Source organism: Phodopus roborovskii, unplaced genomic scaffold, assembly GCF_943737965.1.
Source record: "Phodopus roborovskii unplaced genomic scaffold, PHOROB, whole genome shotgun sequence".
Taxonomy (NCBI): Eukaryota; Metazoa; Chordata; class Mammalia; order Rodentia; family Cricetidae; genus Phodopus; species Phodopus roborovskii.
Genome location: NW_026126563.1, coordinates 15,818,536 through 15,834,721, shown reverse-complemented (window position 1 = coordinate 15,834,721; position 16,186 = coordinate 15,818,536). Strand labels below are relative to the sequence as shown.

Below are 16,186 nucleotides of genomic sequence, written 5' to 3'. Positions count from 1 at the left end.
ATCCTTCTGTTTGGTTTGAGTTTTTTCTTTGTTTTGTTAACTTTTTAAAACTCAATATGGCGTTTCAGTTTGTTCTTGTATTGTTGGCTGTGCATCTTAGAGGGGAAGAAACAAACCCGCCAACGAGGCAGCCTCCTCCTCAGTGCTCCCTCCTCCTCCTCAGTGCTCCCTCCTCCTCCTCAATGCTCCCTCCTCCTCAGTGCTCCCTCCTCAGTGCTCCCTCCTCCTCTTCTCCGTTTCTCCTTAGGAAATTCACAGTACGGCCAGCAGCAAGACGCTTACCAAGGACCACCTCCACAGCAAGGGTACCCACCCCAGCAGCAGCAGTACCCAGGGCAGCAGGGCTACCCAGGGCAGCAGCAGGGCTACGGTGAGAGATACTTTATTCTGCTGTCCTATCGAGAAGATGTCATGGTTTTTTGTTTTTGTTTTTTTAATATGCAAGTGATATTTAACTTCCATTTTATTTAAATTTTTAAGCATTGATTTTGTGTGTGTGTGTGTGTGTGTGTGTGTGTGTGTGTGTGTGTGTGTACACATGGAACACAGAGCATGTGGAGATGGCAGCATAACCTGTAGGAGTCACTTCTTCCCACCATGTATGTCCTGGAAAGTGAACTCAGGTCATCAGGTCTGGTGGCAAGTGCCCTTGCCCACTGTATAATCTCTCTCCAGTCCTCGAAATTCTGTAAGCATTGTTTTAGTTCTGCTAATATGATGTGTTTGTTTAGAATGGTTCTAAATAACTGAGTTGGTAAAGTATTCACCCCACAAGCCTGAGGACCTGAGTGAGATTCCCAGCTCCCACCTAAGAGTACCCATCCTTCCTGCCGGCACTGGAGAGGCAAGGACAGGAGGGCCCATGGGCAGCATTGCTAGCCAGTTAACTTCACCCAAGGAATCAGCCAGTGAGAGTCTACCTCAAAATAGAAAGCAGAGATGTAGCCTGAGCGCACACATACATGTGAACACACAGTATAAACGCAGACACAAACACACAGGTGTTCCCTTAGGTAAACTAGTAATCCATTCAGAAGGCATACAAACTAAAGACCATTTAACAGTAAGATGACATGAATTTGTGGGTCTTTTGGAACTGGATGATTAGGAAGTAGCTTTGCATGCGCTTAGATAAATGGTAAGTAGGTACACAAGTAACTGTTAGTAAAAAATTACTTTTTTTTTTTTTTTTTTTTTTTTTTTACTGTGCAAAGGCACAGATCACTCAGCTCCATGAAGACCTATGTCCTTGTAGTGAGGGTACTTACCACATCTGAGGGAGTGTATTTACTGAATCTGTGCATCATACAGAGTTCAGGGGGGCACAGCTGGGTTTCCTACGAACTACTCATAGCTCGTTCTGCTTTCTCTGTCTGATATGCACAAGGCCCTGGGTTCAATCTCTTAAGACTGTCAACACCAAAATGTCTATTAGAATGTCTGCCTTTAAGTCATTGTACTTGGTTGTCTGTCTGTGTGTCTATCTGTCTGTCTTCAGTTTAACTTGTACCGTTTTGCACGTAAAGGACGAGGTGTGTGCATGATGTGGCAGCTGCGTGTCAGTGGTAATACAGCCTCCTTTTCTTGGGAGTAGCTAATCACTTTGGACTGTTGCTGTTCTCAGTTTTCTGGCACCATCTTTGTAGGAACCCCAGCTGCAGCCAGGATTCTTTTGTCCCCTCAACATGTGCGTTGACACTCTCTGGCAGCATGTCTTTTCCCAAGGAAGAGAAGTCTCATCATAGACTGATGAGAAGTACTTGTTCGTGGCTTTTTTCTCTTCCCAAAGACCTTTCTTGCCCTTCCTAAATGGCATTTCCTTTTCATGACTTTTGTATTTCAAATAAATTTTATTGCCGTTGCAGATCAACAAGTTTGATGTCACTAAATGAGCTAAATATACTGACTTGTAAAAAATAGTTTTCACTGGGAGAAGAGAGAAACTTTTTCATTAAATGCCAGGAATCCTAAAGGAGGCCTTCCCATTGTCCTATTTTATAGGCCTCCCTTGTCAAACTTCTTCTGATTTAGAGTTTTAATTACTGAAGTTGCAGTAATCGAATAATCTGGTAGAATTTATTTGAGGTTGAAAATTGATTATTCTCTCCCGAGACTCTTTGTCTGCAGTCACTGTTTTAAGTGGCTGTGGGAGAAGACACGGAAGAGTCCAGGCTGTCAGCTTCCCAGCAGTCACTAGTTGAGTTTCCAAAGGAGAAGGGCCTGCTGAGCAGGCGGGGTCCGTCCTTTGCTGCTTCTGTTTTGTCTTTGGCTCATGGTAAAGTTAAGGTGTTGACAGAGATTAGTTCTTAGAGTGTAATTTTCTTATAAGATTTATTTGGTTGTGTTACATGGGGATGAGTGTTTTGCCTGCATGTATGAATATGCACCATGTGTGTGTCTAGTGTCTCAGGAGGTTAGGAGAGGGCAGGGAGTCCCTCGGAGCTGGAGTTGGAGATGGTTGTGAGCTGCCATGTGGGTTCTGGGAAACAAACCCCGGTTCCTCTACAAGAACAGTCAGTTCCCTGAACCTGTGAGTGTTGTCTCTAGCTCTCTCTTTCTTTCACATACGGCTTGGGCTTTTTGTTGTAAGATACTATAGAGATAAGTTTAGTGATGGTGGTGTAACCCTACCATTTTGATAATTTAAAATATAAATTTAGTCACAATTAGAAATAGCATTGATTTTCCCCAACATTATTCAGAAATTATGTCCTTGTTTGGGCCTGCTCCTTGGTTATACTGACTGACTCATGGATGGATGCTGAGATTACTTTGTTATTATTGTGGAGTTGCCCTGGTTTATTGCATCGTGAGTTGATCTTACCAGCTCCCAGTGTGTCCATTTAGCACACTCATGCCACTGAAGCAGCGTTCCAATGCTTTCTCTTTTACTACAGCCATTAACGTTTATTTCACAGCACACCCTGAGAAAGTCAGGGTGCTAAACTGTCCTGTTTAATTTAGGCACAAGGACATACTTACATCTCATTTGAAATCCTTGCTGAAATTGTGGAGACTCATTGTAACTTAACCTGAGCATTTGTTGGTATGAACTGTCTTGCAGGTCCTTCCCAGGGTGGTCCAGGCCCTCAGTATCCTAATTATCCTCAGGGTCAAGGTCAGCAGTATGGGGGCTATAGAGCGGCACAGCCAGGACCACCCCAGGCACCACAGCAGAGGCCTTATGGGTACGACCAGGTAAGTTAGTCACCAGCTGTGGAGTCACCACAGTGTTCCATGCACTTGCGGCTGTTGGTTTGTTTTACTGACTTTTGAGACAAGACTTCACTGTGGTGCCCAAACTGGTTTTGAACTCATGATCTACCACTCTCAGCCTCCAGGAACTGGATTCAGGCATGGACCATCACACATAGCCCTCGGCACACCGTCCATCAGTTGTTTCTCTGAAGTCCTTCATGTTTGTTGAGTCATGGGCCCATGCGTTCATTTCGCAGCTCACCAAGGCAGCTCACCTGGCAAACGTCTCCCTTTGCCGTCAGAGCTCTTAGCACTTGAACTTTTCCACCAAGTCTACCACCAAGTGTCTTTTTTTCTAATCCTTAGATTTCAGGTGTTGAAATGTGTCTTGTCCTAAGATTGCCTGGAACCCAGTAGTATTCATCTACGTTGTTCTTTTTAATCAAACTCTTCAGACTTGTGCCATAGGCACTTACAGGTGCCCGTTCTCACTTGTTACCGGAAAGTTTCGGGTTTGTGAGGCGGAGTTTCAGTGAGGACATTGATACAGTCACAACGTGGAGACGGTATATAGTTTAAATGAGGGACCCGAGGAGCAGCCCAGACACTACATTAACTCGCATTAGGGCCACCAGCCAGCGCTTCTGCCATGCGCTCTGTCGCGCTCGCCTGTAACCCTTGGTACTTCCCTTCCTTCAGCGAAGACGGGAGTACAGGAGACTGACACACGGGGTAAGGGTGGGCGCGGAAGTTTATTTTTTGGCTTATATTGTGTGTACGGGTGTCTTGCCCACATGTATGTCTACGCACCATGTATGTGCAGTGCCTAGGAAGGTCAGAAGAATGCACTAGGTTCTCTGGGACTGGAGTTACAGACAGCAGAGAGCTGCCATGTTGGTGCTGGGAATTGAACCCAGGTCCTCTGGAAGAGCAGCCAGTGCTCTTAACTGCTGGGCCAGAGTATGGCTAGAGCACTTGCTGCAATGGCAGAGGACCCGTGCTCAGTTTCCAGCATCATGTCACCCAGGATTCCAGCTCCAGGGGTTCCAACTCTGCCACATGGGCACTGCATACATGTGCTTGGACCCATGCACAGATACACGCAGTTAATTTAAGACAGTTTTTTAAAAATTAAAACTCTGATTAGAGAGTTTGATTTATTCCAAACTCTACCATTTTAAAAGGTGACTTTAGTAACATGCTGAACAGGTGAGACGGGGTGCTGAGGGCTTGTAGAGCAGCGGTCTGCATCTCCCTTCCTTTAGCATTTGGCATATGCTCCTCTCTCACACTTACAGGCCTTGAGCATCTACATCAGTCTCCTACTTGTCTTGCCTTTGCAGCTCTTCCTGCTTATCTGAATTGCTAGATGAGAGAGCTTAGGTACTTAGTAAGTCATAGAGCAATTCTACACAAAGGACACCTGTCCTGAGAACTGCTAGATGACAAAGCTGAGGGATTGAGGTGAGTCACTGAGCAATCCTACAGAAAATACCCCTGATCTGTCGGGTTTTTAAATTTGTGTGTGCTGTGTATTCATGTGTCCATATACTGAGGCAGGATCTATCACCAGAACCCAGCACATACCAGTTCCTCTGGCTCTGGGGTTACAGCCAGGCTGCCTTGCCTGTCTAGTCTTTGATCTGTTTGTTTTTGAGGATGGATGTTGGCATAAAACCAAAGCAGATTCCTTAGCCCAGTAATACAATTGTCAGAGCCGTTTATTTAGTTCAGGCATATAAATTTACAGTAGGGAAATCGAGAGCAAACACTAGTTCATGGGACATTCGTGTTCTCCATCTCTGGAACCAGTTCCTTGGGTTGACAACCTTGAGTCACCCTGAGCTTATACACCACTCTTTTGGTAGTTGAACATTGAGCCAAGCAACACACCTCATAACTTTTTCCTTAAAAGTATATCCAGTAGTTGGCTGTTTTTTCAAACCTTCTCTATCTCAAGTCGGCAGTCCACTATCACACATTTGGTCTCTGGGTCTGCCCTTTCAGACTTGTCTGATTCCATTCTGCCATTGTCCACATAGGACCTGGAGTGACGTTTAATAACAATAGCCAAGTTCTAACGCCCTCTCTCAGGGGTGGCTTCAGTCTCATGAAGATTTAGGGGTTGTACCCGTATTGTCCCAGGAAGGATGACTTCTTTCCAGTCTCTTATGTGTTCACACCATGAGTTGCTTCTTCTTGCTCTTCTTTGAGCAAGATGTCAGGCTACCTCAGAACCATTTTGCAGCTCCCTCTTCCCGAAACTCCCCTCTACCTGCAATCCCTCCCAATTTTCTTTGTCCGATGGCTACAGTAGTGAATGCCCATTTTGAAATAGCCAGGGGTAGTGCCTGACATCTGTAATCTTGAGTCCTGGGGAGATCGAGACAGTGGATCATGAGTTCAAGTCATCTTCAGGTACATTGTGAGGTGGAGGCTGGCTCTGTATCAGACTGAATCAGTCAATCGAACAAACAAACAAAATAGCTTTCTTGAGACCTGATTTACGTAATTTACATTTAACAAGCCATGCATTAAAATTGTATAGTTTAATATATCTTTAATATGTCTTAGCTGCATACGCCTACGAAGTCATCAAAACAAAGATAATGAAGCATTCAATGCCCTAAGGCTCCCGCTGTACCCATCCATCCGTGACGTCCCCGATAGGCACCCTGTCACTGTAGAAGAGAAGGGACCCCTATATGTTATCTGACTCCCTTACTTTCTCACATATTTTAAATTTATTCCTTGTGTGTGTGTACACACATGCTCTGCAACAAGTGTGTGGGTGTCAGAGGACAACTTGTGGTAGTCCATTCTTCTGCATGTGGGTCCTGGGAACTGAACTCAGGTCATCACAGGTGCCACCTGCTAAGCCACCTTGAAAGCCCAGGTGGACTTCTTGGCAATAATTGTTTTGGTGTTTGCTCATATTGTGATTATAAGCGATTCTTTATAGCTAAGTAGTATTCTGTGATAAGGCTTTCTGCCATTTCGATATAAGTACCTGACAGCCAGGTCTACGTGTGTGGACACAGACTTTTTTTTTCCCTCATTAAGTCTCGTGGTAGATGAGCTAGTTAGTGCCGGACTGTTGCCCCTTCGGCACTTGCAGCCTGGAGCTAGACAGTTACCAGGTGTCATTGCCTCCTAGGTGATGGCAGCTCAGTGTGACAGAACAGCCCACTCGATGGCATTCCCGAACTTACACTGGGGGCAGTAGAAACCATTGGGGACATGCACTGTTGACAAAGTCAGGCGCTTTCCCAGTCCAGATAGGGTTTCCTCCTGGCCTGTACTCACCAGACACACAAAACCCAAGAAGTATTTGTACTCGGGACCACTGCACAGACATCCCAGGACAGCAGTCTCAGATACGAAAAACAAATCAGAAGAGCCTCTGCAAACTGTTGGTGAGTGTAGCGGAAACAAATGAATAAGGTCTTTTCCCAGATAGAGACAAAAGGAACTCCCTAAAAATTAGTGTAAACAACAACCACTAAAGGCTTTTAAGAAACAAAAACAAAAACAAAAAAATACATTTACTGGAGTAATGTGGCACACCTGTGGCAATCAGGCCATTGTGGGAGTTACACTGTCCTTCCAGCTCAGTCTCTGGCCTCATGGCAAGCCTGCTGAACCTTCTCACCAGGCTCCTCCCCAGCGATCATGTACAATAAACTTTCATCATTAGCATCCAACTTCACACATGCACAGGGAAATATTTCCCTCCAGTGTTGAGGCTTGGTGTGTTACAGTTAATCCGTGAATAAGGTAACTTACTTATTTTGAGACAAGGTTCACCATATTCCTGGTCTCAGCCTTCTAGATTGAAGCAGCCCTCTTTGGCCTCCGTAGTGGCCTGGACTGCAGACATAAACCAGGGCACCGTGCTTGTCAAAACCCTTTCTCATGTCCTGTCTCCTTAGGGTCATGATAGACACAAGGTATAGTTTATACCTTAAGACAGCCCTGGAGGGAAAGGAAATTGTGACCTCGAGCTGAAACTTGTACTGTCTCCTTCACGGGTGAGGAGACTGAGTCTCCGAGTATTTTAAGCAAGGACAAAGGTAGCAGCAGAGTTGGAACTTGAGTTCAGTGTAGGGCTTCGGTTCTGTAACATTGAGCACTGAACTACAGGATGCTGGCAGTTACCCTTTTACAATGCTTTACTGTTTCGTTACATATGTGCATGTGTTTCTCACAGAACCCAGAGATTCATTTTGACTCCACTGGCCATAGAGCCACTTGCTCACCCTGCACCCCCCCCCCCATCCTAGGGTTACACGTGTGTGCCACCAAATCCGACTTTGAAGTACTAATCCTGTCTGTAATTTAGGACCATTTTGCTGTTGAACATAATATCAGGAAAATTAGAGCAATAATACCTAGTAAATAAATGTTTGGACTTACTGGATGGGTGTTTAGTTGCTTTCCTGAAATGATAACATTATGAATTACATTTGTAACTTTCTGTCTTAAACCAACTTAGGTCAAACTCTTATCTAATTCTGTTTTTAAATTTATCTTTTAGGGTCAATATGGAAATTACCAGCAGTGAAAATATCCTTACATTCCAATAGCCAGTATCTGTTAGCAGCCATATTGTCACAATTTGTGCCCTGTGGACACCTCCCTGCGAAGACGCCTTCCATTCCGCCTCGTTTGGGGAAATCTTTGCATAAGTGGCTGTGTTGTTAGCAAGCAGCCATTGTGCATTAGTTTGTAAAGGGTTTAGTGATTTCACATTTCTACTCTAGATGGCAACATTGGACAGAAAATACATTGACATAAAGTCATTTGCAGCGATTTTGGAACTGTGTTCCAAATGGACTGTCACAGACTGAAAGGTGTCAACAGCTTTGTATGTTTACGAAGGTTGAGGGGGGTTCATACTTTTCCACAGATTATTTTGTAAGGGTAAGGGGGGAATGTACACTTTTTACAGCAGCAATATTTTGTATATTATGTTTATTTCATGTGATGAATATGCAAAGCGGTACACTGCGCACTGGGCAGAGTCAGAAGCGCTGTTGATGTGGAGTGTGTGGGTTCTTGGCCGCTGTGGTGTCTGAAGACACAGGTGAAGGAGAAGACAGATTTCACACCACACGTATTTAGTTCTTAGAGGAAACCCACATCTCGTATCCACCAGGGTAGCAAGGGCACTGTGATACAGTTTTTGAGTACAAAGACCTTTTTTTAAAAAGCCTTCCAGTTTTGTGCATTAAACCTTTTTGTAAAGATGATTCTAATACTGTTATCAAATGCAAGGCAATAATTATGTTGCATCTGCGAATGTTGGCAGGTCCGTGTAAATGAAGTGTGAAACGTCTCAAAACAGCAATAACTGAAAAGGAAAAAGTGTTGGTTTTTACCTTGTTTGAGTATCAGGGAGCTAAGTGAGTATGGTCAGCACACTCTAACCGCACCAAAGAGGACTCGGCGTTGATCTGATGATACTGTTGTTTTTAGCATTAGTATAATTGGTTCATGGGGCAGACTTTACACGCTTGTATTTGAACTTTCTTAGTTGGATACGAGTAGAGGGGGATCTTCATGTTCCTCTCTTCTTAGTTGCTGTGACAGGAGAATGCCTCTGATGGGGCATTTCTCATTTCTATGGAAAGCCTTGAGGTTGTGTTTTACGGTTCCTTGTTTTCAAGTATGACTTACACAATCATTATTTGAGACGGATTATTTTAGGTCAGTTCAGATATTGCACTGGACAGGAAAGCATGCACTGAGAGACTTCTAAACACATCTGTTTGAGCAGACTTTGAAACATCTAGCCCAGAGGTAAGCTGCTGTGTCCTCACAGTTGTCTGTATCCAGGGAATAGGGCATAATCTTCGTAATTGAATTAGTTTTTGCCCCTTCTAGCTGGAAACAGAACAGAAGGGTACCATAAATTCAGAGAAGCAGAGCACACCGTTCTCAGCATACTGTAATCAAAGGAGGGGTTTCACTGTGTCTGTGTGAGTGAGAGCGTGTTTTAAGGTCAGAATAACTTGGTCAATAGAAAATAGGCATCAGGTGTGAGCAGATAAGGTATGGGAAGCCTCCACCACTGTGTACTTTGTTGCTATTTAAAACTGTATCAACTCTAACGAAAGAATAAATTATTTGTGATTTTAATTTTCTCATTTGTTTCTTTAAATTAGATCTCTTTGACTCTACTGTTTTGTCTGGAGACCATACTCTGGGTTTTTATGTAAGTTAGTCCAGTACAAATAGACTGTATTTGTATTCTAGGACTTGATCAAAATTCTCTTGCCATGCCCAAGTTAATTAGAATTAACTGTTCAGTAATCAGTGTGTTGTGTAGGCTGTTTGCTGCAGAATTCTTTCTCTGAAAATGAAGTCCATGAGGCTATAATCAAGATGACTGAATTAGATAAATGAGTTGAGGAGACAAAATTGTGCTGATCCCAACCTGGTGGAGATACGTTATCTCATTTGAAATGAGCTCAACTGACATTAAGAAATAATTTGTCTTGCCATCCCATCTTCTGTTGTCTTATTCTCCTTTAATGGAAACTAAAATTGCAATTTTAATAAGCAGAATTTCCTCTAGGACTTTCCTCCTGGAGACTGGTGCATTTGCAAGGTTTAATTGTCTTATAACAGTCCTATTTCGTAAAAGTTTTTAATTGGTGGTGACAAAGATTTCCTTACTCCTTTGGTACCTAGTAAGAACAATAACTTTACCAGTAGCTTTTCTACCAGAGTTGACATTTCATACAGAAAAAAAAAAAAAAAAAGGGTAAAACTTTCATTTTATTAAATGAACGCTAATGAATAAATATTGTAGCACCACACAAAATCTTAACAAGAGTAGCGTGACTAATGGTAAGTGTGCTAGCCCATGTGTGCAGCTGTTAGCACTATCCTGTAGCTTATTTTGCTGGCAATTGTTGGGGCTTTAATGAACTTGCAAGGCAAAGGGCGGAGTCGGAACATGTGGTCCTGTGTGTGGTGACCCAGTTCATCCACCTGGCACTCAAGGCTGATCAGCTGGTGTCTGTACACCTTCTCATAAGCAGAGGCCAACACTGTTCCATAGCTCATACATGTGTCAGTGAGGACCTCGGCGACTCCTCATTTTCACAGAATGCCTTGCACTCGGAGGAATCTTCTCTCCCTGAATTCTTCATTTTCAATAATAATGTTCTTTGGAATCTGTACATTCAGACTGCTGCCTTTCCTTCTACATGAAGTAAAAGATTAACAAGTGCTGGGCAGTGGTGGCGCTCGGCCTTAATCCCAGCACTCGGGAAGCAATACAGGCGGATCTCTGTGAGCAACTTCCAGGACAGGCTCCAAAGCTACGTACAGAGAAACCCTGTCTCAAAAAACAAAGCAAAACAAAACCAAAACAACAAAAAATTAATAAGCAACTCTCATAGTTGTTTTTTTTTTTTTTTTTTAAAAAAAAAAAAAAAAAGTGGTTTTTTTGTTTTTTCATTGGACGTTTCTTATTTTCTTTCCAACAAGAGAAGAATCATGCTTTGCTGTTTTGTAACATTTTCTTTCTTTTTTTAATTTGAGATGCCCCTTTCTGAGTTGCCTTTCACTATTATAGAAACAATTTTCATAAAAGTACCCAGCAGAGTTCCTTATATGTGCTTTTGGGCTGTTTATGTACACTTTATTTCTTATGTGCTAACTTTATATGTATGTTGGTCTTCTTTTTATCTGTCACTTTAAAAACTTTTAATTGTGATGTCTTTTAAGCTGGGCGTTGGTGGTGCACGCCTTTAATCCCAGCACTCGGGAGGCAGAGGCCAGCCAATCTCTGTAAGTTCGAGGCCAGAGCTAGTTCCAGGACAGGCTCCAAAGCAATACAGAAAAACCCTGTCTCGAAAAACAAAACAACAAACAGACAAACAAACAAAAAAAAAATATATGATGTCTTTCACTGTTAAAAGTCTTCTGTACCCGCCCCCAATAGGGTCTTATCATCTCTTTACCTTGCAAATTTATTAAGTATTCCTATCTGCTTCCATTTCCAAATTTTACTTGGTATCGTTTAGGGTGTTAGCTTTTCCCCCATATAAAACTGTTTAACCACATACTAAATAAGTCATTTTCTTACAGTGATTTGCAATGCCATTTAATGGCTTTTCTTAAAAATGTAATTATATGTAAGGTATATTGAATATTCCATTTTAAAGACTAAATAGATCCATTTAAGTAGAACTACTTAATTACCACAGAGATAAAGTTCTTTTCCTCTGTATTGTTGTATTGGATGAAAGTTATTCGCAAACTTAACAAATATTCACATACTTAATATGAACTGTCTAGAACATGTTAAAATGTATCACTTGTTGAAATTTAGAAGTGCTTTGATATTATTTTTTTGCACCTGATAATTATCTCTATAGCTGACTCAAAGTGCCTGTATTGAATTACTAAGGAAAAAATTAAGGAATCAATAGAAAATCCTTTTTTATTGTTTATTTGTCCAAGTCTCAGATAGCAAATCTTGTTTTATTGTTTATTGTTTAGTCCATCATCTCAGAAGCAGATGATGGAATATAATTTTCATTACTTCAGTAGAGTCCAGTAAGCAGAGTAGGGGGGATATTTTACATACATACACACACACACACACACACACACACACACACATTTGAGTATACACACACGTGTGTATGCCTGTATTGTTTATGTGCACATGTTTCATATATCTATGGGTAAATGTTTTTAAATTTTAGTGTTTTGGGGCTAGAGAGGTGGCTTAACAGGAGTGCTTGCTGCTCTTTTAGAGGACCCAAGTTTTGGTTCCCAGCCTTCACGTCACGTGGTTCTCAACCACCTGTCTATAACTCTGGCTCTGAGGGATCTGATCTCTGGCCTCAGTGTATACCAGCATGCACAGGACATTCACTCATACAGACAGGCGTGCAGACACAGAAAAAAGCTAATCATAATAAAAGTCAGTCTTTGTGACGGTTTATGTAGCTACAGTCTTTTGGGAAGGTGAACTCTCAGGATAACAGCAAGTCTGGAGAATATATTTTTAAGTGGCTGTAGGTACAGCCACCCCCAGCTGGTGGTGATGGGTTCTGTAAAAAAGCAGACTGAGCAAGCTAGGAGTGCACAAGCCAGTAAGCAGCACCCTCCGTGGCCACTGCATCAGCTCCTGCCTGCTCTTGCTGTTAAGTTCTTGTCTGACTTTCCTGGATGATGGGGAAATAAACCTTTTCCTTTGTCAAGTTGCTTTTGCTCATGGTGTTTGATTATAACAACAGAAACCTTGAGACAGAAATACATTCTATTTAAGATAGTATTGTTAACTGTGTCCTCATACTACAAGATATTTATTGGCAGTACATTTCAAAATAAAGTTACTGTTCGAACAGGTGAATAAGAAATCTAGAATATTCTGTTGCCATCACTTGTTTTCCCGCTAGAGAATATTGACTATTCCTACTACCATTTTCTCATCTTTAACAAAAGTTACCCCATGTCCTGTGAGTATGTGACTGCCTAGCTGGAAATGGTTAAATCCTCCTTTTCAGCTCATTGTCCGGGACCCTCAGGCCTATAGGATGTAAGCCGAAGCCGGGCTCCACCCTCCTTAGCTCATTTGTGAATGTGCACTGGCGTTTTCTCCTTTCTGTGTTTTCTTGCCTGGAACATGATGCCTGCTTGTGTGGGGTGTCCGTCCACGTAGGTTAGAAAACATTCTAGAAGGTTGAGGCAGCACTGAGAGTCACAGGTCTCCAGATGGACTCAACGATGCCTGTGCTTGAACTTGTACTGTGACAGAAGGGAAGGGACACTTTTGGTTACTAAGAGTTTGTTACTATACAACCCCCCAGGACAGGGTTGTGTGGTATGATAACCAGCCATACTTCCCTAAGACATGTTCTTTATAAAGTTATGTTTTAAGAATGACAAGTAGCCAGGCGGTGGTGGCACATACCTTTAATCCCAGCACTCAGGAGATAGAGGCAGGTGGATCTCTGTGAGTTTGAGGCTAGCTTTTGTAAGACCATCCTGTGCTCTCTCATTTGAGTGAGTTAAGTAGGATCTTCATAGATCCACTCAATTTAAAAATACTGATAAAAGCCAGGTAGTGGTGGTGTATACCTTTAATTCCAGGACTCAGGAGGCAGAGTCAGGCGCATCTCTGAGTATGAGGCCAGCGTGGTCATACAGATCGAGTTCCAGGACAGCTGAGACTACACAGAAAAGCCCTGTCTGGAAAACCATTCACGTGCACGTGCACACACTCACTCACACACACACACACACACACATGCACAGGCACATACACAGCATATACTAAATAACCAGTTACACTCATTTTGGTAACTTTGTGTAAACTTGGTTGATGGGAGATGCCATTATGTATATATGTTTCTCATACTGGTTAATAATAAAGCACTGTTGGCCAATAGGAAAGGAAGATAGGAGGGACTAGGAGACAAGGAGGAAGGGAGTAGGAAGGGGAGCAAGTGGAGGCTGGAGAAAGCGTATGCCCCCCGCCCCCCCGAGAGATACATAGTCGCGTGGGTTATAATTAGGCGGCTGCTGTGACAGTACGGGCCAACAGTTATATCTATCGAGTCTCTGTGTGTTTTTGGGGCTGGTGCCCCGCGCCCGGGCACAGAACAGCGGCGGCGAAAATCTCTCTTACACTTGGTCAACAGTTTGTTTTTGTTTGACAGAGATTTGTATGAGACCTTCCCACCTTTCATTTTATTTTGACTTCTATTTTACTCTCTTGCAGGTCTTAATTATTTTGTAGCTTTTTGGCTTCCCGTATTGATGTGCCTGTCTTAATTGTACAGCACATGCCAGTTTTTCTTAGGTTAGAAAACAATAAACAGATTACCCATATTTATATGTGGGTGGGATGCTTAAGGTCTAAAAAATTGTCAAGTTGAGGCAGGAGGATTCCAAGTTTGAAGTAACCCTTGTCTACAAAGCCTCAGGGGGAGATGAACTTAATAGTGGAAAAATACTTTGAATATAGTATCATTTTTCATATACTATTTTATACACATGATTAAGTTTTACAGCTTTTTAAGACTGGACTCAAGTACTGCTTGAAGCTATCACATAGCTTACCTTCTTTCCTAAACCTGGGCTGTCTTAGGGCACTGTGTCTGTTAAAGATAGTAATTAATTTAAGAGCATGGAAGTGTGGTAGCATTCTTTACAATCCTACTATCACTCCACTCACACACATACCATTTCCCGTTCACTAATTTCTGTCTTTCTTTGCCTCGCAAGAGCTCGCTTCACAGCAAGCTTTTTGTACTTCAGGCTCTCCACATTATCCTCAGTCCTCATTCCCACGTAAACACAGCCATTTTGAAAACATGAACTGATATTAATTACCCCCTTGGCACCAAGAAGTCAGGATTTCCTGATGCGGCACGCTAATGTAGGATGCATTAGTGCCAACGCTGGCTCCGAGGAGTAATACTCTCTAAATAAACACTCGATGTTTTTCTTTATTCACGACTCTCAGGCTCTTGTCAGAGTCATTTATCCTCTTGACAAACACCACCCCTCTAGAAGCTTCTGGAGTTTCAAGAAGACACAACCGAGTTTTCATAGAAAGCAGTCACATCCAGACAGCCAATCAGAAGCACGTAACTCTCCCTCAGAGTACTCGTGATTAAATGCCTTTGAACTGAATACTGCTGTCGTTAGATGGTTCCAGTTTATGTTCAGTTATTAATGCCGCCAAAAATGTTTTTTTTAGACATAGAACAAGAAGCCGGTAGTCACATTTTGGCTTGTTCAGGATATGTGTATGATTATGTGAATATTTGTGGGGCAGGGTGTTGACTGACGGCGTTTCCTCCCATTGCTGTGCCTGGTAACACCATGATGTAACTGCTGCTGTTTCCTGCTGCTGCTTATGGGGAAAATTAAGGAGAGGCAGGTACATCCAGGCTCAAGTAAAGCTTTGACCAAAGGTAGCATCGTAACATACGCAGAGAGAAAATTATGCCCTAGACCTGGGTTATGAAGTTGGTGGCACTTCGGAAGTTGTTCCCTACAGATGGATAAACACTAAAGTCCTTACTTGGGATCTGATGTCAGAGCCAGGTCTGCTGCTACACACTAAGGCTGGGGCTGCCCTGTGGCTGCTGTCCAGCTTTGAAAAAGGAACTGGTTGAAATACCTGGGGCCTTGCTTTGAGGAATTGGAGCAGAGTGGTGATAGGAGATGGAGATCTAGGGTGGAACCAAGTCATCCTGGAGCTTGGATGATGCTGCGAAATGTCTTTGAGTTAAGCAGCAGCTTCAGCTGTCATCACTTTTGCTATTCATTAATGAAGAATAACATCTGTATTACAGAGGGGACGGGTGGCTAAAGCCATTGGAAGCAAATTCTCAAAGCTTTGGTTCTGCACTCGGTTTCAGAGTGAACAGAACAAACACAAGCCTAGAAGGAAAGAAACATGGAGAAGGGGAAAAGGAAGTAAGACCTTATTACACAGATGGATCATCTTCAAATCAAGTCAGACTCAGAACACATATTCACACTGTGTGAACGCAGTGCACATTAAGATGTCAAACACAGTCTCTTCAAATAGATGGGGAGTTACAAGTCAGAACAAATATGTTACATAGGAACTCCATTTGGAAATCTTGTAAGCAAAAAATACAGTCATTGCAAAAAATGCCCAATTGGTATAAATTACAGATCAGACGTGGAGAGAAAATTTGGGTGTTAGATGATAGTGTGAGAAATTGTCCTATTCCACAGCACCAGAAAACATTCTTTTAAAAAATATGAAGGAACAATTCTGACATAGGAAAGCTGACTGCAGAGTGTTGTTTAAAAAAAAAAAAAAAAAAAAAATGCCCAGAGGGGGTTGGTAAGGAAAGCAGGACACAAAGAAAAGCTAACTAGACCAAGTACACACGTAAGCTTCAATCATATCAAATAACAATTTGGTTCACATGCAGACATTCTGTTTGTGTTTGAGAGGGAAAATCTTTACCTG

At 42.5% G+C, this 16,186-nt stretch overlaps 1 protein-coding gene across 5 annotated transcripts in view; it reads left to right on the top strand.

Annotated features, from left to right (window-relative positions):
• The window catches only part of Ss18 (SS18 subunit of BAF chromatin remodeling complex), a 52,808-nt gene extending 43,469 nt beyond the window's left edge, over positions 1 to 9,339 (top strand). For all 5 annotated transcript variants that reach the window (XM_051202143.1, XM_051202142.1, XM_051202140.1 and 2 more), the window contains 3 exons: positions 248 to 370; positions 3,065 to 3,198; positions 7,736 to 9,339. In XM_051202143.1, the coding sequence (XP_051058100.1) occupies positions 248 to 370; positions 3,065 to 3,198; positions 7,736 to 7,762 (284 nt within the window). In that variant the 3' untranslated portion in view covers positions 7,763 to 9,339. The remainder of the gene's footprint in view (positions 1 to 247; positions 371 to 3,064; positions 3,199 to 7,735) is intronic.
• Positions 9,340 to 16,186: the final 6,847 nt, after the last annotated feature.